This window comes from Chiloscyllium plagiosum, unplaced genomic scaffold, assembly GCF_037043375.1.
Source record: "Chiloscyllium plagiosum isolate Xiang-an unplaced genomic scaffold, Cpla_swu_hap1 HiC_scaffold_20, whole genome shotgun sequence".
Lineage (NCBI taxonomy): Eukaryota > Metazoa > Chordata > Chondrichthyes > Orectolobiformes > Hemiscylliidae > Chiloscyllium > Chiloscyllium plagiosum.
In genome coordinates this window covers 825,618-851,837 of record NW_028270158.1, presented here as the reverse complement: position 1 = coordinate 851,837, position 26,220 = coordinate 825,618, and the positions used below count along the sequence as shown (strand labels likewise).

Genomic DNA, 26,220 nt, shown 5'->3' with positions numbered 1-26,220 from the left:
ACACGCAGGCATGGGGAGAATGTGCAAACTCCGTGCAGACGGTTGCTCGAGTGTGGAGTCAATCCCTGGTCTGTGGTGCTGAGAGGCAGCAGTGCTAACCACTGAGCCATTGTGCCATCTATGTACTCTGAGATATAATGAAAAGGTGCCATAAGTGTTTGTCATCCACAATGGAGACCTAAGAAGGCACTTTAAATCCTGTATGATATTAGTGAGACACTAATAACTGGATAAGATACTTGATTTCTAATGTATTCCATTCTCAGGAGAAGTTCCTCCCTTTCCTGGATATGTTCCAAAAAGAGTGTGTCAAAGTGGAGGTCTGCAAATCAATTATGAATGTTTTTATTAGGTAAGCGCAAGCTCATGAGAAGTATCATTTACTGTGCATGATTGTATGACTCGTAAGTATTAAAATCTGCCATGTGAATGTTTAATATAACCTTCTCCAGCATTAAACCTAAAAGACTACTATCTTGGACCTTCTATAAATTCTGAATCGGGTCCATTTGTTATTTCACCCCTTTTGAAGTGTTCATGTAATAATAGTTTGATGTACTTACAAAAACACGTTGGCATTTGAATTCCTCTTCAAACACATGCCCTGGATTTTAACTATTCGTTTAGGACCTTGAATATTGATAGATGTCTGACAAAAATAAACTGCTCCACTTTTAGACCATAAGAAGTCTATATATGTGTGAAGTTTGCAGTGAGCAGCATGAATACTAAAGTATAAGATACTTTTAGCCTGCTGTGGTTCTGTTCGCCGAGCTGGAAGTTTTTGTTGCAAACGTTTCGTCCCCTGTCTAGGTGACATCCTCATTGACAACAATTCACCAGAACGAAGGACCCAATACCCAGCATGAGCAAAACTAATGTAGTGTACAAAATCCCATGCAAGGACTGCACAAAACACTACATAGGACAAACAGGAAGACAGCTAACGATCCGCATCCACGAACATCAACTAGCCACGAAACGACACGACCAGCTATCCCTAGTAGCCATACACGTAGACGACAAGCAACATGAATTTGACTGGGACAACACTACCATTATAGGGCAAGCGAAACAAAGAACAACCAGGGAATTCCTAGAAGCTTGGCACTCATCCACAAACTCCATCAACAAACACATAGACCTGGACCCAATATACCGGCCACTACAGCGGACAGCTGAAACTGACAACCGGAAGCGGCAAGGACAGACCACTATAAATACCGGAGGAAACACCACAGAAGCGCTTCACAGGAGGCTCCCAAACACTGAGTATGTCACCTAGACAGGGGACAAAACGTTTGCAACAAAAACTTCCAGCTCGGCGAACAGAACCACAGCAACGAGCAGCCAAGCTAAAAATCTTCTCACAAACTGAATACTTTTACCCTTTTTGGCACGCTATCTGTTATAAACTTGGTATTGTTTGATCAAGCTTTATGAAGAAGGGCTTATGCCCGAAACGTCGATTCTCCTGTTCCCTGGATGCTGCCTGACCTGCGCTTTTCCAGCAACACATTTCCAGCTCTGATCTCCAGCATCTGCAGACCTCACTTTCTCCTATTGTTTGATCAAGACATAGAGTGGAACTCCCTCCCTGAGAATGGAAGTGTACAGAAACCGGAGTAGCCCGTTAAAAAGATGGAAGTGTAGTGCTAATGCAGTGACCAGTGTAGTGACCAGACCCCCCAAGCAAATGCTCTCAAGACGCTGGTTCAATCCTAACAAGGCAGCTAGTGGAATTTAAATGAAATCAATAAATCGAGAATATAAAGCTAATCTGTGGTGATTAAGAAACTGTCATAGAGTCAGCGAGTCAGAGATCTACTGCGCAGAAAAAGATATCAACTCATTGTTCTTGGCATGCGTAGACTCAGTGACTTAACTATTCTGAACCCATCATTGACTGTTATGAAAGCTTGTGATTCTCTTGTGGAATCTGCCATCTTTCCTCATCTTGCTTATACAACTTCAGACCCTCAGCAATATAGTTAATTGTACAAGTAACTCAGTTCAACGGAGATTGGGGATGGGAAATAAATACTGGCCTAGCCAGTGTTGCTCATTAAAAAAGAAACATTAAAAAAGAGGGGTTAAAAAAACACTCAGGTTGATTTTGCTACTGCATTAGGTTATGGTTCCTTTACAAATAATTCTAGTTCTTCGCTTTCAAAGATCTAATCTTGAGACCCTTCCAGTAGCATCTCAAGCTACTGGCTGCTGAGACTGTGCTCAACTGGAGTCCCGAAGCTGTCTCTGGTATCCACTCACAGAAACAATTCCAGCTATTTTGCAGATCGCTAGCTAAGCTGGCATTGCCACTGGATGTCTCCTAGTTCCAGTACATCTCTGCTGCTCCAAGCAATTACAGTTGTGCTTCCTTCACACTCCACCCAACTCCCCCTGCTGCACTGAACTATCAGTGGCTCCTAGACCCTTCATGTATGCCTTGATGCTCTCAGAAGCCAAGTTAAAAACCATCAATTGCATTTTGGGTCTTGGACTGTTCCTGAGCCCTGGTTCTTGGATGTTCTTCCTGAGCCTCAACTACATGCAGCCAGTGACCTTCAGCTGCCTTCTCAACAGCACAGCTAAAAACAGCAATGTTTCTGTTTGTAGCCAATGTCTCTCAACAGACTAATTGATTGATAGGTTAATCAATCAATCACTGGACTCCCCATTTATGGCTATCTTGGCTCCTGTGGTCACGTTTTCATTCCACTGCCAACACTGTGCAGGCATATTCGTGTGTGTAGTACTTAAATAAATAAGACCTGAGTATACCTGGCCTATCAGCTCCATGCACGGCCTGGAGTGCATTCAGCATGCCAAGCTTTCCAGTACTTGGTTTCACCTGTAAGTTCACCCATGATGTTAAACCTGTCACAAAATTTCCTTTTGTGGCTTTTTTTTTATTATCTTCTACTTGTTGAGAACCTGCCTCATCTGTAATCCATTCCTGTTCTGACTGAAGGTCACTAGTCTGAAACATCAGTTCTCTTTTATCTATCCATGGCTGCTGCCTGACTGAGTATTTCAGAGATTTCTATTTATGTTTCAATTAATTACCCTTCTGTACGTCAGGTGACATCTTTTTTTCTTTTATATTCTAGGCAACAGCAAGAATTGACCCGTGACCCTGTCATTCTTAATGCTCTGATGCATATTTGCAAGACAATGCACGACTCTGTCAAGTAAGTTACAATTCCTTTCAAACAGTAATTTAAAAATGACTTCTGGAACAATGGTGAGAACTCAGAATTGACCTTCCCTAGAAATTTGTTTCCTGACTTTGGAATGATTTTGTTATTCTCTTCCTTGACTCTTTCCTCATCCCCTAAAGTATGTGGCTAATAGATTGCTGATTACTGTTTGTTGGATCCTTCAAACTGACTGACTATATACACTAGCATGTTTTCTTAAAATATAGCAAATAATTTTAAGTTTCAAGCACTTTTATAAATAGGCATCAGTAAAGAACAACCGGTTTTCTGTTTACACATGTTGACGAGCCTGTTTTGCCATTTCCAACACTTTTTTTGATGTTTTAAACAAAAAGTGCTGGAGAAACTCGGCAGCTCTGGCAGCATCTGTGGAGAGAAAGCAGAGTCCATGTTTTGGGACTTGAAGCCTTCGGAATGTTTTGAAAAATGGTCTCCTCCAGACTTGCTGTGTTTCTCCAGTAGCTTGTTTTTATTTCAGATTTCCAGCATCCACAATCCTTTGGCTCAGTTTTATTCTGTTTTTTAATTTTTCTGTTTTGTTGTGTGTGTGTCACCATACAGCCTTTATTGTCAGTCCCTGCTTGAGAAGTTGATGGTGAGCTGTAGTCTTGAACCAGTGCATTTATGGGCTAAGATTAGATAGGGAATTCCAGGACTTTGAGCCAGGAACAGTGAGGGGCTGATGTTTATGTACGTTGTATGACTTGGAGGGAAATTCCAAGGGCACAGTGTTCCCCTAGACCTGCTACCTTGTCCTCCTACACGGTCGAGTTTGTAGATTTGGGAAGTGCTGATGAAACCATCTTGGTAAGTTGTTTATAATGATATAGCGTGTCTTCAATCAAATTGTAATGCTTTTGCAAATTAATTCATTTATGAATCATATGATCAAAGAGCTACCTGTTTCTAATTGGATTTGCTGTCGTCAATTAGAGAGAGAGTTATAGAGATGTACAGCATGTCCAACCCATCTATGCTGACCAGATATCCCAACCCAATCTAGTCCCACCTGCCAGCACCCAGCCCATATCCCTCAAACTCTTCCTATTCATATACCCATCCAAATGCCTCTTAAATGTTGCAATTATACTAGCCTCCACCACTTCCTCTGGCAGCTCATTCCATACACGTACCACCCTCTGTGTGAAAACGTTGCCCCTTAGGTCCCTTTTATATCTTTCCCTTCTCACCCTAAACCTATGCCCTCTAGTTCTGGACTCCCTCACCCCAGGGAAAGTACTTCGTCTATTTATCCTATCCATGCCCCTCATAATTTTGTAAACCCCTATAAGGTCACCCCTCAGCCTCTGAAGCTCCAGGGAAAACAGCCCCAGCCTGTTCAGCCTCTCCCTATAGCTCAAATCCTCCAACCATGGCAACATCCTTGTAAATCTTTTCTGAACCTTTTCACAACATCTTTCCGATAGGAAGTAGACCAGAATTGCGCACACTATTCCAACAGTGGCCTAACCAATGTCCTGTACAGCCACAACATGACCTCCCAACTCCTGTACTCAATACTTTGACCAATAAAAGAAAGCATACCAAACGCCGATCCACCTGCAAACTTACTAACTGTACCTCTTATGCTCTCATCCAAATCATTTGTGTAAATGACAAAAAGTAGAGGACCCAGCACCGATCCTTGTGGCACTCCACTGGTCACAGACCTCCAGTCTGAAAAACAACCCTCCACCATCACCCTCTGACTTCTACCTTTGAGCCAGTTCTGTATCCAAATGTCTAGTTCTCCCTGTATTCCGTGAGATCTAACCTTGCTTACCAGTCTCCCATGGGGAACCTTGGCGAATGCCTTACTGAAGTCCATATAGATCACATCTACTGCTCTGCGCTCATCAATCCTCTTTGTTACTTCTTCAAAAAACTCAATCAAGTTTGTGAGACATGATTTCTCACACACACAAAGCCATGTTGATTAGATTAGATTATTTACAGTGTGGAAACAGGCCCTTCGGCCCAACAAGTCCACACCGACCCACTGAAGCGCAGCCCACCCATTCCCCTACACTTACCCTAACACTATGGGCAATTTAGTATGGTCAATTCACCTAACCTGCACATTTTTGGATTGTGGGAGGAAACCGGAGCACCCAGAGGAAACGCACGCAGACACTGGGAGAATGTGCAAACTCCACACAGAGAGTCGCCTGAGGCGGGAATTGAACCAGGGTCTCTGGCGCTGTGAGGCAGCAGTGCTAACTACTATGCCATCGTGCTGCCCACTATCCCTAATCAGTCCATACTTTGCACTTTTTTTTAAAGGACTGGAATCAAATATTTTGTCTGGGTACTTGTATATCTTACAACTTTTTGGTAAGCTAAGCGTTTTGGCACCCTACATTGCTAGTGTGGTAGAAGCCTATGGGATGGTGGGATTTTTTTTTTTACGGATGTATTATTTTAAATGGCAGGTGAAACCTCTTTGCTTTTATGATAGATAAAATTCAATCACATTTGTCTGTAACATCCGAATCGCCATCGAGTTGGGTTGGAAGGTGCAATTCTGCACTGTTGTCAGTAGAGCTGCTTGTTTGCTTGTCCTCCACAGTAGTGTTTAATAAATTAATCGACTATAAAACAGTAGAGAGTTGCAACAGAAAACCAAACTAAGGTTATTAACATTAGTTACTCAGGCTATTTTATATGTGATAGAAAACCATGGTAATTATTTCCATGCAGATTCCACAGCAATTGTTTTTAATGTTTGAAGTAAAATATTGCAGATATTTATATTCCAAGTTATTTGTAATTATGTTTTCTCCAAATAATATAAACACTTGTTACTGTGAATTATTCATTTTCTTCTAATTTTCGTTAGCGAATTAGTGTACAGTATTTTTTTAGTCCTGTTTTTGCTTGGTTTGCCCTTTTTAATAAATTAGTCTTTAATATTATGCTTGTTTGTCTACACACCTTATTGAAGTGCTTTAACATTGGAAGATGAAAAACGGAGTTTGGCCATTTTAATCAGTGGATTTATCAGAATGGTGAGTGCCTTACTTTGCTGTAAAACTGGATGTACAAGAATAGACAATATTTTTTTATTGCTGCTAAGTTGGGTTGGGGACAAGTTCTGCAGCACAAGTTTTCAGTACTGTTGCTGGAATGTTTAAGGGCCCATAGCTTTTTTCTTTGCGATCACCTGGAGTGTTTCAAATTGTCCAAAGACTGCTGTCTGTGATACTGGGGACCTCTGGAGGAGGCCAACATGAATCACCCAGTCAACACTTTTGCCTGAAGATTGTTGCAGATCTTTCAGCCTTATTGTTTTGCACTGATAGGCTGGGTTCTCCCATCATTGAGGAAGAGAATATTTGTGCAACTACCACCTCCAGTGAGTTGTTTAATTGTCAGCCACCAATTATGACCAGTTCTGGCAGTGCTTACATCTGTTACATTGGTTGAGGGATTGCTTAGCCCTGTCTATCACTTGTTGTTTCTGCTGTTTCTCATGCAAGTAGTCCTATTTTGTCACCAGGTTGTGTGTTTGAGTCTGAGATTGTTAGAATTTTGGTCTTCCAGGAAATTGAGGGATACAAAAAGGAAAAGCTGAGCTGAGGTAAAGGATAAGCTGTAATCTTATTGGATTGCAGTGTAGGTTTGAAGTGCTGTTTGTCTACTATCAATATTTATGATCACGTTTTTCAAATGCAATGCACTATATTCCTCATAATTCAGAGCCCTTTTTTATTGTAGAAAAAAATAGACTGATGCGATAACTCCTACAATGCTCATGGGGAATCACTAGTTAATCTCCCTGTGGAGCCTAATGAGTGAGTTCCCTTGGTAAAGACAATGGCCTACCCAGCTGGAACTTGTCCTCTGAGTCCTGGCTGATTAGAAAAAATCAGTTAAATAAATAAACTACCACAGAAGTATGGCCCTCTTGTGGCTCAATGACTGAGAGCCCTGGATTCAGGTCAGGTCCCACCTGCTTCTGAGGTGTGTCATCACATCTCTGAAGAGATTAATTAGAAAATAATAGCATACAAGGGGCCCTTGTGGTGCAGTGATAATTCCCTACCTCTGCCTTAGAAGGCCTGGGTTCATGTCCCATCTGTCCTGGGTATGTCATAATGTACATTGGCAGGTTGATTAAAAATATCTATAGAGCAGACGCAAATGGACTCTTGTGGTGCTAGAGTTGTGTCCCTAGCTCTGAGCCAGGAGACCTGTGTTCAAGTCTCACCTGCTCCAGAGATGTGTAATAACAAAATAGAAAGATTACCTAGAGCAGGCACATAACTGTCTGTCTTGGGCTGGGAATAGCCTAGGTACAGAGTGAGTAGTGGCTCTATTTTGTTGTTCAACCATAAATGATGTTCATTCCCAGTTGGGTTTCCTGAATTATTACAGTCTAGTAACCTAATTTAATATTACGGCAAAATGGAAATTGTTTGAATCGTTGTATGATTGAAATTCCTACAATTTAACTGTAGGTAATGTAATCCATCCTGTGAATTTATTACTATTAATGTGAGTTAAAGCACGCATTTTTGCAAAAGCAACTAGATTATGATCTCTGATCATTCATATGTGGAATATTTTACTCTTTGAATGCTAAATGATAGTACATTATATAATTCTGCTTACTCCTCCTGTTGTTTAATTTGTTTTGTAAGCTGTGTTTTGTGCTCATTTTGTTTCTTAAGCACTGTAATTTTGACTCCCAACATATATTTTCCTTATATTTCTGTCTTGTATTTGGTGGTGAGGTTTCATTTGGTCGTGACTTTGAGCAGCAGCTAAGCTTTTATGTGGAAGCCCGATCAACCTTCTGCAACTTGGAACCTGTCCTTATCCAATTGATCCATGTGAGTAGAAATTATGTTCAAGCTAAACCTATATTATTTTCCTTTAAATTCTCGAATTGTGCTCGGAAGTGGATTTATCTATATCAGTATAGTTCTATATCATGATTTGGAGATGCCGGTGTTGGACTGGGGTGTACAAAGTTTTTAAAAATCACACAACACCAGGTTATAGTCCAACAGGTTTAATTGGAAGCACTAGCTTTCGGAGTGCTACTCCTTCATCAGGTGCTCCGAAAGCTAGTGCTTCCAATTAAACCTGTTGGACTATAACCTGGTGTTGTGTGATATATACCATGATATTTATTGTTGTTTTAATTTTGAGTTGGTGTGCTGTACTTGCATATTTCAGGAGGGGGCGCTGTTTGCCAATGCGTTCTTTAAGTACATTGGTTATTTACAATCTGTAAAATTAATGTCTGTCAGGGCTCTTCGTGTGTTTTTTAATAATTGCAGTATGATTAAATTTTTCACTTCCTTGGTTCATGGAATCATAAAATGCTGAAATATCCCTTCAGCCCACCAGGTCTGCACTGACATAAGTACCACTAAAAGCATGCTAATCCCAATTTCCTGCACTTGTCCCATATCCTAGAATGTTATGATATCTCAAGTCCTCGGTGAAATATGTTTCGAAGATTTTAAGGTTTCCAGCCTCCACTACTTTCCTAGGTAGTGCATTCCAGATTCCCACTGCCCACTGAGTGAAAAGATTTTCTTTTCCACAAATCCCCTCTGAATCTCTTGCTCCTTGCCCTAAAACTATGCTCCCTCATGATTGACCCCTCAACCACAGGGAACAGCTGCTCTCTCTTCACGCTGTCCATACCCCTCATAATCTTACACACCTCATCATGTCCCCTTCTTCCCCCCCCCCCCCCCCCCATTCAGTCTTCTCTGCTGTGAAGAAAACAATCCAAGCCTATCTGGTCTCCTCTTACAGCTCATTTTCTCCATCCCAGGCAGCATCCTAGTGAACCTCTTTTGTACCCCCTCCAGTGCAATCTCATCCTTCCTGCAGTGAGGTGACCAGAAGTGCATACAGTACTCCAGCTGTGCCAAACAAATACTGTACAACTCCAGCATTATCTCCTTGCTCGTGTGTTCTTTGCCACGACTGATGAAGGCAACTGTCCTATATGCTGCCTATTCGTGTGCTTTGCCAACTTCAGGGAGCTGTGACTAATTACCCCAAAATCCATCTGTTTCTCTAAGCTACCCAGTGTCCTGTCATTCAATAAATACTCCCTCATCTTGTTTTTTTTCTTCTAAAGTACATCCTCTTGTACTTATCAGGGTTAAATACCATCTGACATTGGTCTGTCCATCTGACTAACCCATTTATATCTTCCTGTAACCTACAACCATCTTTGCTATTAATTACCCTACCAATCATGGTATTATCTGCAAATGTACTTAACATTTCCCTTACATTTTCGTTTGTATCATTTATGTATATAACAAACAACAAAGTATTGATCCTTGTTTAGATCAGTGGTGCTGGAAAAGCACAGCAGGTCAGGCAGCATCCGAGGTGCAGGAAAATCGATGTTTCGGGCAAAATTTCTTGTGATACACTGCAGGATACTGGCCTCCAGTCACTCGAACAGCTTTCTACCACTATCCTTTGTGTCTTCTTATTATTTCTGATCCATCTCGCCAAGTTTTCCTCAACTCCATGTGCTTTAACGTTTTCAATCAGTCTCCCATGTGGAACATTATCAAAAGCTTTGCTAAAATCCATATAAACTACATCAACTGAACTTTCCTCATCTGCTTAATCGTGTTTTCAAAAAATTCTAACAAATTCATTCGGCATGACCTCCTTCTGACAAGCCATGCTGACTATCCCTAACTAATCCATGCCTCTCCAAGTCGACAGTAATTTGCTGCTTCACAATTTTCAGATTACAAACTATTTGAATTTGAATCAAACTGTGATCAAATTAGATGAAATGCCAAGGTTGAATTAGAATCCCAGAACACAAACTTGATAGAATTATAAAATTCTGTTTAGTGAAACTTGATTTGAGATTCAAAACCATGGGAAATATTGTAGTACACTTTCGGCAAATATAAATTCAGTTGAGAGTATGTAATGTTTGTGTTTCCTCTTTTTTTTAAAGAGTGTGAATCAGCTTGCAATGGAAACAAAGAAAGTAATGAAAGGCAATCATTCCAGAAAGACAGCAGCGTTTGTGCGGGTTAGTTTTAAATTTCATGCTGCGTTCTGAAATGCTGGCAATTTAACTGCTTTGGGACATGTGTTCATTATGCAGTTTGTTCAGTAACTAATTTAATTAAAAATGTATTGGAAATTTAATTGGTTATTATGCATTTGTGCACTAGAAATAACGAAAAGTGAATGATCAGCTTGAATATTGAAATGTCTGAGAAGGGACTGTGAAGAGTTACTGTATTAGTCATGATTTACAGTTACACAGAATTGGTTCTGACAAAGTTATGCATCGTTTCTCATAAGATTAATAATTTCTGTTTCACTAACTCACAGGCTTGTGCTGCATATTGTTTCATTACAATTCCATCGCTGACGAGTATCTTTGCACGTCTTAATCTCTACTTGCTCTCTGGTCAAACAGCTCTTGCAAACCAGTGCCTTTCGCAAGGTAAGATTAAAATAACAAACGATTATTAATAAACGACTGAAGACTGACAGGTTTCATAGACCTGATGGTCTACATCCTAGGATTTTGAAGGAATTGCATGCGTTAGTTGTAAACTTGCAAAATTCCCTGAGTTCTGGAAGGATCCCAACAGTTTGGAAACTGCAAATGTAGCACCTCTTTTCAAGGAAGAAGGTAGATAAAGTAGGAAGTTTATATTGGTCTAATATCTGTCATTGAGTAAATGCTAAACTTCTTCATTGTGAAGGAAGTAGTGGCAGTAAGATATGTGTTCTCTTTATATATATTTATTTTTAAGTCTGCATGTTTGAATTTGAACTAGCACGTGGGCTTTTGGTATGTCTGAAGGGGTTTAATGACTCACTTGTAAGCATGCCTGTTGCCTTAGTGATTTCTTTTGTAAAACAGTGTGAGCAAACAATGATGTCCTGGAGAGTAATTTTTTTGTTTCTATTGGGAGAATTTTAAGAGCAAAGAAAGTAAATAGTTGTGGTTAGGCTTCAGTTTAGGTGCGCAGGGACTGGCTTTCTCTTTTTGGAGAAATACCAATAGCTTGGAATTTTTAAAATTTTACTTGAGGAAGTTCCATGGGTTCTTGCCTGAAGCTGGATGTGTAAACTAGGTGCAATCATGGATTTTAATCGCTGAAGTTTTAAACCAGTTTAGATGGGATCCTCTCAAATGAGAAAGTTGATCGATGATGGAAAAGTAAGGATTCAGCAGTTGTGGGGATCTTCAGATCTTCAATTGGGTTGTTTATTATAATCTGGTTTATGTTAACTGTACAAGCATGGGAATTGCAAAATGAATTAGCATCACAATTTGCTGTGCCTTGACTTTTTTTTAACAACATTTTGGGTGTTTGATGAGCAAAAAGAATACAGAATTCTGAGTCTCTTTTTGGATTAGATACTGAACTACGTCTAAGGCTTTTTAAACTTTTGAACTGAGGAAGCTGACAAATCTTCACTTTAGCACTGCATCAATATTTGCAATGGACAAACCGTTTATTAGATTTCCTCTGTAGCTGAGATGGCAGTTGGCACATGTTTCAGTGAATTACATGCCTCTATCAGATGGAATACATTTCAATTAATTGCCAATGAAATTTATTTACTGTGCTGTTTGGGGACTTGTAAATACTGAATAACTTGAAAACACATGCTATGGGCAAATGTAATGTTTCGAGAGAAATGATGTACGACTTCCTGTTGTGCTCATTTCTGTTATTTTCTTTACTTTGTCCAGGGTAGTAATAAGTTTCTAATATTTAAGGTTAATTTTGGTTGGAATGTGCATTAAAATATTCATATTATTATGCACCAAGTAAATTTGTTCAAGATTCAGACTTTACATTTGGAGGAAAGTACAAATTTGAGAGTTGTGGGAGTAAGTTCATGTGTGACCTGTTTTGGGAAGTACCTATTGGCACATTTTACCCACTGTGTGCCAGGGTCTAGTCACTCTTTCAAGTGAATACATTCTTACAATTGTTGTGAGCCCTAGTAATACCGTGTGATTTCAAGATAAACTTCAAGAAAATAGATTGTTCTGCTTTCCTGATAGAGCCCTGAGTTTTGTTACAGTAGATATAGTCTAGATTCATTTGTGGCTTTAAGAAATAAAATGTAATAGAAGCCAACTCCTCTGTAAACTTTTCTAGTTATCATGCTGTGAATGTAATTCATTCCATTCAGTTGGGGGAAACAACAGAAAAATGCCATGATGAGGATGTTAATTCCAGCTTTTAAGATTTTTAAAAATATACCTATTTTCAGGAGAAATAGTCATGATCCTTCTTGAAATGTGTTTAGCTTTTGATACCGTGAGATTCTTGAAACGTAATTACATTAATCCATACCTTTCTCACAGTTTTAAATTTGTCATTATAATTGTTAAATTTGTCATCGGTAAAGAGTTATAATTTAAGATTCTAAGTAATCTGATTGTAGTCAACCTTTTTTTTTATGGGGACCCAAATATGTAACTTGAAATTTGTTGGTCTTGCGCAATGTGTGGCCAGTTATGGAGACCCATCAGTATTGTACAAATTAAGTAGGAATGAGAGAAAGTTACATAACTCTTCTACTAACATTAATCAAATAAACTTGTATTTAGGATGGAAATGAAGGCAAGAACAATTTCAGTGAATAGATATTGAATTGTTTACAGAAGCGTGTTCATTGAAACAATTTAAAATATTCTGTTTCCTTATTTGGTCTCTGATTTTGTCTTTCTGTAAGTGTTAAGTTTGGGCTCTCGGTTGAGCTTTTAGGAAGGCAGAGTAAGTCCGGGTTTATGGCAAAGTATAGCTGTGGTTTTATTATCATGTAGATTGTATCACATTGGTCCTGATAAGTAAACCTACAGCATGTGGGTCTACCTACAGCATATGGACTGCAGCAGTTGAAGAAGGCAGCTCACCACCACCTTCTCAAGGGCAACTAGGGACAGGTACAAAATGCTAGCCCAGCCACATCTCGCATCCCATTGATGAATAAAAACCAGAAGCAAGATACAGAACTCACTGCTGAAACTTCAAAGGGAATATTTTAAATATTTTCAATTTTGAGATCTGTTTTTCCCCAACAATCTCCTCATTACCTGTACTGCTAAAGGCCTGGGAAGATCTGTCCCTGTGTGATTTCTGATAAACCAATGTTTGAATTATATGATTGCCTTTAGGTTTTCCTGCATGAGTACCCCTTCATGACACATCCTCCTGCAGTTTTCTACTGCATGTAGGTTGTGTTAGTTTAGTGAGGGACTAGGATTATGCATTTTGCTTCCTGATATAAAATCATGATGGACAGAATTAATTTGCATTTGGAGGGTCAGGGATTAATCAAGAGCAGTCAACATATCTATGTCAAGAGGAAGTCTTGTCTGACCAACCTGCTTGAATTTTTCAGAGTTGACCTAGTGTGCAGATGAAGGTAATGTTTTAGTGATCTACTTGATCTTCAGCAAAGCTTTTGATAAGGTCCTGCACAAGAGACTGGTAGTGAAGCTAAAAGCTCATGGAATCCAAAGAAATTTAGCTATTGATTCAGAGCTCGCTGAGTGGCAGAAAGCAGCAGAAGAGGGTTAATGGGTGTTTTTTGATTTGACGTCTGTACCTAGTGGGGCCCTTGATATTAGTGTTTGCACAATTTGAGTGCATGAGGGTCGATCAATGAGTTGATGGATGATATGAAATTTGGTAGGGTGATAAATAATGAGGAGCATAGCGTCCAATTACAAAATGATACAGATGAGCTTGACAGATGGCCTGAGTAGTTGGAAGTGGAGTTCAATCTCCATAAGTGTGAGGTGATGTCCGTGGGTAGGATAAACAAGGCAAGACAGTACATGATGCACAGTAGGGTCTTAGGAATCACCAGTTAGAAAATCTGAGAACCATGGTGTGTGTATCCACCAGTTTCTTTAGGTACTGGGTCAGGTGCATAAAGCGATAAGACATATTCTCTTAGCCAAGGCAAGAGATTTAAGAGCAGAGTTGTTATGCTTGAACTGTATAAAACATTGATTAGGCCATAGTTAGAATAATATGTGCAGTTCTGGAATCCACATTGTAGGAGGGATGAGATTACATTGGAGGGATGCAGAGATTTTGTTATGAAGAGAGACTGGAACCGAGGAGACTGGCGGGGAGTGGACAAGATGGAGGGGTTTTTTTTGTAGATTTCCTACAGTATGGAAACAGGCCCTTCTGCCCAGCAAGTCCACACTGACCCTCCAGAGAGTAACCCACCCAGACCCGTTCCCCTACATTTTAACCCCTGACTAATGCACCCAATCTATGCATCCCTGAACACTGGGCAATTTAGTACTGCTAATTCACCTAACGTGCACATCTTTGGATTGTGGGAGGAAACCGGAGCACCGGGAGGAAACACGCGCAGACACTGGGAGAATGTGCGTGTGGCGTTTGCACAGTCGCCTGTGGCTGGAATTGAACCCAGGTTCCTGGCACTGAGGCAGCAGTACGAACCACTGACTACAACGATGAGGAGCACAGGTAGAATCGATGGGAATGAATCCCTTTGGTGGCGGGATCAAAAATGAGAGAGGCATAGGATAATGGTACGAGAGAGGATACTTAGCAGGATGTAAGGATTTGTTTTTTCCCAAACGAAGGTGGGAATTTGGAACTCTGTCAGTAAGGGTATTAGAGGCAGAAACCCTCATATTCCATTTAACTGTTTAGATATGCGCTTGTGATACCAAGGCATACAAGGCTATGGACAAAGTGCTAGAAAATGGAATTAGAATAGTTAGGAACTTATTTTTCACTGGTGCAGTCTTAATGGGTTGATGGGCCTTATTCTGTGCTGTTGCTATTTGAGTGGCGAACCCAGAAGCAGGCCATTTGGCCCAGTGAGACTATCAATGGCATATGGCTGATCTGACAATCCTCAAATCTGCTTTTCTGCCCTTTTTCCTGTAACCCTTGATTCCCTTACTGTTTAAAGATCTGTCTAGCTCAGCCTTGATATATTTAATGCCCTCTATGTGGTTGATATTAAAAAAAAATCCATGGCGTCACTACCTTCTGAGCAAAGTTGTTCTTCATCTCTATCTTAACTGGGTGACTCCTTATTCTGAGATCATGCTGTCTACTCCCTCGACTCTCCAATTTGGGGAGACAACCTCTACCATCTGTAAAACCTCTCAAAATCTTAGCTGTTTTGTGTCTCATTTTTCTAAACTCCAATGATTACAGGCCCAATCTACTAAATCTGTCATCATGACAGTTTCTCCAATCCCAGCCTCAATCAAGTGAGCCTTCTCTGGGCTGCTTCTAATACCAGTGTATCTATCTTTTAGACAAAGGATCCAAAACTTCACAATACAACATTTCTTGTTCTCAATGACGAGTCCAACCATAATACTATTATATCATTGCCTTCACCATGTATCATTGTGAACTTTTTTCAGTTGTCTTGGAGAATGTAAGAAGAGGCTTTTTAGATCCAGGTGCATTTTAGGAACTCGTGTTTTCTGAAATTCACACAGGCCACATGTTACTTAAAGTAAACTTTTGCTCTTTGTTAGTCTATATCATTCTTGTCTCCTGATAATCCAATTTCCATTTTCATATTATCACATTTCTAAAAATTCAAATTTGTTTTTCAACCTTGAACCAGTAATATCTGATGGACTCAGAAATAAGAGTGACATAATTTATGAGGGAATAGCACCTACTGTAATCGTCGAGCTTTATCTCTGATTTATCCATGAGCCTTGGGCAGTCCACTAACAGGAGCTTATTAGACAAGACAGCCTCCTTCCAGCACCTTTTTTTAATTGCACTATTCTTGTGGGGTTTTTGTATTTATTTTGGAACCGGTCAATTTGCTGGTTGTTTAAAGTTAATTTTTGGTTATGATTTCAAGCCGTATTTCAAAAATGCAGCTTATTTTTGTAATTGTTGGAGCAGAAGAAGCTGAGTGGCTTAGACTTTTATATATTACCATCTTTTCAAGTTCAGTGTTAGAAAGTAATTTGCAGACTATTACCATTTCATAATTAGTTGTAATCTGTGAAATCATGGTGTGCATAGTTTCCATTTACAGTAACATCTGGGAGGCATTGGAATAGTTGTGTTGGTAGATAGCTTGCTTGCAGGTTTGGCGGCTTTCTGTTGTTCAATACTGGCTGTCAGTGTCAGCAAGTGATCAAAGAACACTTCAGATAGTGCTTTTTCCCTCGCCTCCCAACAGTGTGTGGGTGGAAGCCTGCATCAAAAAGCCTTCTGATTACTGAAGTGCACAGTTGTTATAGGAGAGGATATTGCAGATGTCAAGGCGGCACAGTGGCTCTGTGGTTAGTAATGCTGCCTCACAGCACCAGGGACCCAAGTTCAATTCCAGTCTTGAGTGACTGTGCAAACTCCACGCAGATGTTCTCCCAGTGTCTGCATAGATTTCCTCCTGGTCGTCCAGTTTACTCCCAAAGCCCAATGATGTGCACGTTAGGTGAATTGGCCGTGCGAAGTTGTCCTGATGTACAGACTAGGTGGATTAGCGGTGGTAAATGTGGGGTCTTGGCAACAGGGTGGAGTCTGGGAGGGATGCTTTTCAGAGGAATCAGTAGTCTGAATGGCCTCTTTCTGCACTGCAAGGGTTCTATGATTCTTTGATTCTCGTTGGTGGAGCACTCTATTTTGTGAGGTGCCAGATAATGCAAGTCTTATCATAGTTGTAAAATAACCATAACACTGGATTTTGTGGTGTGAAAATGGTACAACTTGCTTAAGCATCAATGTTGTTGTAGAACTTGCCACAAAAAAGGGAAAATTCCAGAACTTGAATTCATGTAAATGTTTTTGAACTTCAGTACAGTGCATTTTCTTAGTTATGCATTTAATTCTGGATCTTGTAATTAACTTGGAGTACAACAGTGGTTGAAAGGCAAATTTATTAAAGCTTGTTGTCTTTTAGTGTGGTATAAAGCTGGTGGAAGAAACGTCTAAGATCCCATTAATACTAAAGAATAAGAGGGAAGAATGAAGTACCATCGCCATCACTAAAATAACCGTATTAGACAAACTAATGGGGCTAAAGATAATTAAAGCCTCTAGCCTTGATGGCCTGCACTTAGGATCTTAAGAGGTATCGCCTACAGCGATGGTGGGTACATGGGTTGTAATTGTCCAAAAATCCTTGCATTCCGGAGAACTACCAGTGGGTTAGAAAACAGCCAATGTGATACCCCAATGTGATATTCAAGGAGAGGGAGACAAAAAATGGGTAACTAGATAATGTCAATTAGCCTAACATCTATTGATGGAAAAGCATTGGAATCAATTATTAAGAAAATAATAGCACAACATTTGGGAAATTCTAATCTAATCAAGCAGAGTCATTGAAGCTTTTTGAAAGGGAAATTGTTTCTGACTAATTTATTATGGTTTTTCAAGGAAGTTTCAACCAGAGTGGATAGACTGGAATCAGTAGGTGCACTGTAGAAACAAATTACTGCAGATATGGAATCTGTGTTAAAAACAACAAATGCTGGAGATCACAGTGAGTCAGACAGCATCCATGGAGAGACAGCAAGTTAACGCTTCACTTCAGCTCTGATGAAGAGTCAAAGAATATTATTACAGCACAGGAACAGACCCTTCAGCCCTCCAAGCCTGCGCTGATCCAGATCCTCTATCCAAACCTGCAACCTATTTTCGAAGGATCTGTATCCCATTGCTCCCTGCTCATTCATGTATCTGTCAAGATACATCTTAAATGATGCTATTGTTCCCTCCCCACCATGTCTACTGGCAACGTAATGCAGGCACCCCTCTCCCTCTGCGTGAAGAACTTCACATATATCTCCCCTAAACTTTTCCCCTCTTACCTTGAACTCATGACCCCTAGTAATTAAGTCTTCCATTAGACTTGAAATGTGGAGGGGGCAGCATTTATGCATTAGTTTTGGGGGGTGCACGAGGGTTAATGGGTGTAGGGTGCTAGTGAAGAAAAGATGATGATACTTCAGTTTAGGTGATCGAAATGTAAGAACGCCAGAGCAGTTCTGAAATTGCTGCATTTTACTTCCTTGTGTCCAACCCTAGCTTTGTTATCAAACTGGCCAACAAAGGTGGTGCTGTCGTAGTCTGGCACACAGATCTTTACCTTGCAGAGACTCCGTGCTTGCTCGCAGGCACTTCTTCTTGCTGCCCTGGGCCAGGACCCATCATCCAAACATCAAGCCGTTGCTGCCAGGACTGTCACCGATCTCATTACCTTCAGCTTCCCCCAACTGCCTCTAATCTTATAGTCTCCCAACTCCAGACAGCCTACTTCTCCCTCATTCCCAAAATCCACAAACCAGACTGCCCTGGTAGCCTGTACCTGCCCCACTGAGTTCACTTCCTCCTACCTTAACTCCATCCTCTCTCCACTTGTCTAGACCCTGCCCACCTACATTCATGACGCCGCTAATGCTCTCCCTAATATCGACAATTTCCAGTTCGCGAGCTCTAACTACCTCCTGTCCACCATGGATGTCCAATCCCTCTATGCCACCATTCCCACCAGGATGGTCTGAGCGTGCATGGTTTATTCCACGACCAAAAACTAAACAATCCCCACACGTCACCACACTCCTCCGCCTAACTGAACTTGTTCTCTCACTAGGGAGAAAGTGAGGTCTGCAGATGCTGGAGATCAGAGATGGAAATGTGTTGCTGGAAAAGCGCAGCAGGTCAGGCAGCATCCAGGGAACAGGAGAATCGACGTTTCGGGCATTAGCCCTTCTTCAGGAATGAGGAAGGTTGGTCCAGCAGGCTAAGATAAAAGATAGGGAGGAGGGACTTGGGGGAGGGGCGTCGGAAATGTGATAGGTGGAAAGAGGTCAAGGTGAGGGTGATAGGTCAGACTGGGGTGGGGGCGGAGAGGTCAGGAAGAAGATTGCAGGTTAGGAAGGCGGTGCTGAATTTGATGGATTTGACTGAGACAGGCTGGGGGGAGGGGAAATGAGGAAACTGGTGAAATCAGAGTTCATCCCTTGTGGTTGGAGGGTTCCTAGCCGGAAGATGAGGCGTTCTTCCTCCAATCGTTGTTTCGCTGTGGTCTGACGATGGAGGAGTCCAAAGACCTGCATATCCTTGGTGGAGTGGGAGGGGGAATTGAAATGTTGAGCTACAGGGTGGTTGGGTTGGTTGGTCCGGGTGTCCCAGAGGTATTCTCTGAAACGCTCCGCAAGTAGGCGGCCTGTCTCCCCTATATAGAGGAGGCCACATCGGGTGCAAAGGATGCAATAGATGATATGTGTGGAGGTACAGGTGAATCTGTGGCGGATATGGAAGTTTCCTTTGGGGCCTTGGAGGGAGGTGAGGGGGGAGGTGTGGGCGCAAGTCTTGCACCTCCTGCGGTTGCAGGGGAAGGTGCCGGGAGTGGAGGTTGGGTTGGTGGGGGGTGTGGATCTGACGAGGGAGTCACGGAGGGAGTGGTCTTTACGGAATGCTGATAGGGGAGGGGAGGGAAATATATCCTTGGTGGTGGGGTCCATTTGGAGGTGGCGGAAATGGCGGCGGATGATGCGCTGTACATGGAGGTTAGTGGGGTGGTAGGTGAGGACCAGTGGGGTTCTGTCCTGGTGGCGGTTGGAGGGGCGGGGTTCAAGGGCGGAGGATCGGGAAGTGGAAGAGATGCGGTGGAGGGCATCGTCGACCACGTCGGGGGGGGAAATTGCGGTCCTTGAAGAAGGAGGCCATCTGGGATGTGCGTTTTTGGAACTGGTCCTCCTGGGAGCAGATGCGGCGGAGTCGAAGGAATTGGGAGAATGGGATGGCGTTTTTACAGGGGGCAGGATGGGAGGAGGTGTAGTCCAGGTAGCTGTGGGAGTCGGTTGGTTTGTAGTAGATGTCCTCCAAGGACCCAAAGGACCTCCCCCCTCACCTCCCTCCAAGGCCCCAAAGACCACTCCCGGCACCTTCCCCTGCAACCGCAGGAGGTGCAAGACTTGCGCCCACACCTCCCCCCCTCACCTCCCTCCAAGGCCCCAAAGGAAACTTCCATATCCGCCACAGATTCACCTGTACCTCCACACATATCATCTATTGCATCCTTTGCACCCGATGTGGCCTCCTCTATATAGGGGAGACAGGCCGCCTACTTGAGGAGCGTTTCAGAGAACACCTCTGGGACACCCGGACCAACCAACCCAACCACCCTGTAGCTCAACATTTCAATTCCCCCTCCCACTCCACCAAGGATATGCAGGTCTTTGGACTCCTCCATCGTCAGACCACAGTGAAACGACGATTGGAGGAAGAACGCCTCATCTTCCGGCTAGGAACCCTCCAACCACAAGGGATGAACTCGGATTTCACCAGTTTCCTCATTTCCCCTCCCCCCAGCCTGTCTCAGTCAAATCCATCAAATTCAGCACCGCCTTCCTAACCTGCAATCTTCTTCCCGACCTCTCCGCCCCCACCCCAATCTGTCCTATCACCCTCACCTTGACCTCTTTCCACCTATCACATTTCCGACGCTCCTCCCCCAAGTCCCTCCTCCCTATCTTTTATCTTAGCCTGCTGGACCAACTTTCCTCATTCCTGAAGAAGGGCTAATGCCCGAAACGTCGATTCTCCTGTTCCCTGGATGCTGCCTGACCTGCTGCGCTTTTCCATCTTTGTTCTCTCACTAACCAATTTCTCCTTCATTTCATCATCTCACAAATATGTCCCAATTATACTTGCCTCTCTATGGGGTATGTGGAACAATCCTTGTTCCAGTTTTACACTGGCCCCCTTCCATGACACACACTGTTGGTACATCGACTGTTTTGGTGCCACTTGTGCTCCTGCCAGGACCTTGAATATTTCCTTCATTTTGCTTCTAGTTTCCATCCCTCTGTAGCTTTCACTTCATCCATTTCTGACACCTTCCTTCCTTTCCTTGGCAGCTCTCTCCATTTTCGGGAATAAACTGTCCAATGCCATCCAGTACAAAGCCACTGACTCCCATAGCTACCTTCACTACAGCTCATCACACCTCACATCCTGCAAGGACTCCAAGCCATTCTCCTTTGCCTATGTTGTATCTGTTCAACTTCCAAAACAGCGCTGCTGACATGGCTTGCTTGCTTCCATGACTCTGGTTTTTCACCCACTGTGGTTGACAAGTTGGATGCAGTTGAGGGACCCTGTCATCCATGCTTCTACTCTTACCCTTTCCCATCGCTTGCCACAGTGTGATTGGGTTCCCCTTCTCCTCACTTTTCAACCAATCAGCCTCCGCATTTAAAGGATCATTCGTTGCCATTTCAGACAACTCCACAGAACACCACCACCAAACACATCTTCCCCTCACTCTGCCTGTCTGCATTTTGCAGTGATCGTTCCCTCTGGGACACCCTAGTCCATTCCATGACTACCAACACCATCCCCTACCTCTCCACTGCACCTTCCCATATAACCACAGAAGGTGCAACACCTGCCCCTTCACCACCTCCCTGCTCACCATCCAAGGACCTAAATAGTCTTTCCAGGTGGACCAACATTTCACCTGTACCTTCTCCAATCTTGTGTATCGTAATCGCTGCATCCAATGTGGCCTACTCTATATTGGAGAAACCAAATACAGACTGGATGACTGCTTTGCAGAACACCTCTGGTCTGTGTATGAGCAGGACCCTGACCTTCACATAGCTGGTTATTTTAACAAAGCGTCCTGCTCGCTCACCCAATTGTCAGTCCTCCCCACGCTGCAGTGTTCCAGTGAATCACAGCACAAACTGGAGGAACAGCATCTCATCTTCAGACTGAGCACGTAACAGTCTTCTGGACTTAATATTGAGTTCAACACCTTTTAACTTGTGAACAATTTCTTCCCTTTCTTCTACATTGTTATCAGGTCCTCCCCTCCCCCATCCCACTTACTATCCTTTTCAAGTCTGGCAGGACACACCCCATTGTTCTGCCATTGTCACATTCCGATGATTAAAACTGAAGTATCAACATCTTTTCTTCACTGGCACCCTACACCTCTTACCCCTCGCGCACTCCCCAGTCCCCAAAACTATAGCATAAGTACTATCCCCTCCACACTTCACTTCAGCTTTGATGAAGAGTTATCTCGACTCAAAACATTAGCTTGCTCTCTCTCTCTGGATGCTGTCTGACCCACTGTGATCTCCAGTATTTGTTGTTTTCAGTAGATGTGTTGTATTTAGACTACCAGTGGGATTCCACAGGGGTCAGTGCTGAAATTGCATCTGTTGACAATATGTATTGCTTTGCAGAAAGGAAGTGAATGCATGGTAGCCAGAATTGCAGACTAACATAAAAATATGTGGAAAAGCAAGTTGTGAGAAGGTTGCAAACAGTTCAAAGAGATAATTAGGTTAAGTAAGTGGGCAAAAAGTTGGCAAATGGAGTACAATATGGGAAAATGTGAATTTCTTTTTGGAAGGGAGAACAAAAAGAACAGTATTACTTAAGTAGAGAAAAACTACAGGAAGGTACAACCGTAAGGCATGGGAATGGGAACAGAATCAGACCGTTTGGCCCATCGAATCAGCTCTGCTATTCAATCACGGCTGATCTTTTTCTCAACCCCATTCTCCTGCCTTCTCTCTCTAACTCTTGATTTGCTTACAGTTCAAGGAACCTATCTATCTCTGTCTTAAAAACACTCAGTAACTTGGCTTCCTCAGCCTTCTGCTGCAGTGAGTTCCGCAGATTCACCACCCTCTTGCTGGAAAAATTTCTTCTCATCTCAATTCTAAAGTGTTATCCTTCACTATGAGGCTGTGCCCCCCAAGTCTTAATCACTTCTAATGAAAATATCTTCTCCACGTCCTGTCTCCAGGCCCCTTGGTATTCTGTAAGTTTCAATCAGATCCACCCTCATTGTTCTAAATTCCATCAAGTGCAGACCCAGAGTCCTGAACCGTTCCTCACATGACAAGCTCTTCATTCCTAGGATCATTCTTGTAAACCTTCTCTGGATCCCCTTCACCAGCATCCTTTCTTAGATACGTGGCCCAAACTGCTTACAGTTTTCCAAATGTGGTGTGGTCTGACCAGAGCCTTACGTAGCTTCAGCAGAACATTTCTGCTCTTATATTCTAGACTTCTTGAAATGAATGCTAATATTGCATTTGCTTTCCTAACTGCCACTGAACCTGCAAATTTAAGAGAATCCTGAGCTAGGACATGAAAGTCCCTTTTGTGCTTTAGATTTCGAAAGCCTTTCCCCATTTAGAAAATAGTTCATGTTTCTATTTTTCCCACCAAAGTGTGTAACCTCCCACTTTCTCACATTGTATTCCATCCTTCACTTCTTTGCCCATTCTCCTTGCCTGTCCAAGTCCTTCTGCAGTTTCCTCACCTCCTCAACACTACCTTCTCTCCCACTTTCTTTGTCATCTACAAATTTAGCAACAGTGCCCTCAGTTCCTTCATCCAGATCATTAATGTACAATGTGAATAATTATGGTCCCAACACTGACCCGAGCGACACTCCACTAGTCAAAAACTGCCATCTTGAAAAATAGTTCCCTTTATCCCTATTCTCTGCCTCTATCCATGCCAGTACCTTGCCCAGAACACCATGGGCTCTAATCTCATTTAGAACATAGAACAGTACAGGCCCTTTGGCCCACAATATTGTGCTGAGCATTTATTTTAATCCAAGATCAACCTAACCTACAGCCCATCAATTTACTGCCGTCCATGTGCTTGTCAAGCAGTTGCTTAAATGTCCCTAATGTCTCTGACTGGACTACCACAGCTGGCAGAGCAATCCACACACCCACCACTGTCTGCAGAAAGAACCTACATCTGACATCTGCCCAATACCTTTCTGCAATCACCTTGAAATTATGACCCCTTGTGTCAGCCATTTCTGTCCTGGTGAAAAATCTCTGGCTATCTACTCTACCTTGTACACCTCTATCAAGTCGCCTCTCTTTCTTCTTATCGCCAGGCAGCATCCTAGTAAATCTCCTCTGCACCCTCTCTAAATCATCTACATCCTTCCTCTAAAGAGCTGACCAGACTGGACACAATATTCCAAGTGTGGTCTAACCAGGGTTTTATAGAGCTGCAACATACAGCTCTTGAACTCAATCCCCCCGTTAATGAAAGCCAAGACACCATATGCCGTCTTAACAACCCTAGCAACTTGGGTGGCAACTTTGAGGGATCTACATACTTGGACCCCAAGATCCCACTGTTCCTCCACAATGCCAAGAATCCTGTCTTTAACCCTGTATTCAGCATTCAAATTCGACCTTCCAAAATGAATCACTTCTCATTTATCCAAGTTGAACTCCATCTGCCACTTCCCAGCCCAGCTCTGCATCCTGTCAATGTCTTGTTGTAGCCTGCAACAACCCTTAATACTATCTACAATAGCTCCAACCTTAGTGTCATCGGCAAACTTACTAACCTTTGTGGGCGGCACAGTGGCACAGTGGTTAGCACTGTTGCCTCACAGTGCCAGAGACCCGGGTTCAATTCCCACCTCAGGTGACTGACTGTGTGGAGTTTGCACATTCTCCCCGTGTCTGCGGGGTTTCCTCTGGGTGCTCCGGTTTCCTCCCACAATCCAAAAAATGTGCAGGTTAGGCGAATTGGCCATGCTAAATTGCCCGTAGTGTTAGGTGAAGGGGTAAATGTAGGGGAATGGGTCTGGGTGGGTTGCGCTTCGGTGGGTCGGTGTGGACTTGTTGGGCCGAAGGGCCTGTTTCCACACTGTAAGTAATCTAATCTAATTTAATCTAAATCTATCCTTCCGCTTCTTCATCCAAGTCATTTATATAAACTGCAAAAGGTAGAGGCCCAAGAACAGATCCCTGCAGGACACCACTGGTCATCAACCTCCAGGTGGTACACTTTCCATCCACTACCGCTCACTGTCGTCGTTCGGCCAGCCAATTTTGTATCCAAACAACCAAATTTCCCTGTATTCCATTCCTCCTAACTCTCTGAATGAGCGTACCATGTGGAACCATATCAAATGCCTTGCTGAAATCCACATACGCCACATTCACTGCTTGACCTTCGTCGACTTGTCTCATCACTTCCTCAAAGAACTAAACAAGGCTTATAAGGCTGACTTGCCCTTCTCAAAGCCATGCTGACGACCTTTAATCAAACTGTTTTTCCAAATAGTCATAAATCCTATCTCTCAGAATCCTTTCCAGTACCTTGCTTACCACAGATGTAAGGCTGACTGATCTGTAAGTCCTAGGGAATTCCCAATTCCCTTTCTTGAACAGCGGAACAACATTCGCCTCCCTCTAATCATCTGATACTACTCCCATGGAGAGTGAGGATGCAAAGATCATTGCCAGAACGCAGCAATCTCAATCCTTGCTCCCCGTAGTAACCTTGGATATATCTGGTCCAGCCCTGGAGACTTATTTACCTTAGTCTCTATCTTTAGCAGTTTCCTAATTAGCTTCTTGTCAGAAGCTTTCTGGAAATCCAAATCAATTACATCCATTGGTTCTCCTTTGTCTAACTTGTTCATTACCCACTCAGAATTCTAACAGATTTATCAGGCATAATCTTCCCTAATGAAGCCATGCTGACTCAGCCCTAGAACATAGAACATAGAACAATACAGCACAGAACAGGCCCTTCGGCCCACGATGTTGTGCCGAACATTTGTCCTAGCTTAAGCACCCATCCATGTACCTATCCAATTGCCGCTTAAAGGTCACCAAAGATTCTGACTCTACCACTCCCACAGGCAGTGCATTCCATGCCCCCACCACTCTCTGGGTAAAGAACCCACCCATGACATCTCCCCTATACATTCCACCCTTCACCTTAAATTTATGTCCCCTTGTAACACTCTGTTGTACCCGGGGAAAAAGTTTCTGACTGTCTACTCTATCTATTCCTCTGATCATCTTATAAACCGCTATCAAGTTACCCCTCATTCTTCGCCTTTCCAACGAGAAAAGGCCTAGCACTCTCAACCTATCCTCGTACGACCTATTCTCCATTCCAGGCAACATCCTGGTAAATCTTCTCTGCACCCTCTCCAAAGCTTC

General features: G+C 42.6%; 1 protein-coding gene across 2 annotated transcripts in view; it reads left to right on the top strand.

Moving 5' to 3' along the window:
* Nucleotides 1–26,220, top strand: part of vps35l (VPS35 endosomal protein sorting factor like) — a 155,363-nt gene that overhangs the window by 84,085 nt on the left and 45,058 nt on the right. For both annotated transcript variants that reach the window (XM_043712168.2, XM_087997581.1), the window contains exons 21-26: nucleotides 267–352; nucleotides 3,114–3,194; nucleotides 6,169–6,232; nucleotides 7,961–8,059; nucleotides 10,183–10,260; nucleotides 10,569–10,683. In XM_043712168.2, coding sequence (XP_043568103.1) covers nucleotides 267–352; nucleotides 3,114–3,194; nucleotides 6,169–6,232; nucleotides 7,961–8,059; nucleotides 10,183–10,260; nucleotides 10,569–10,683 — 523 coding nt within the window. The remainder of the gene's footprint in view (nucleotides 1–266; nucleotides 353–3,113; nucleotides 3,195–6,168; nucleotides 6,233–7,960; nucleotides 8,060–10,182; nucleotides 10,261–10,568; nucleotides 10,684–26,220) is intronic.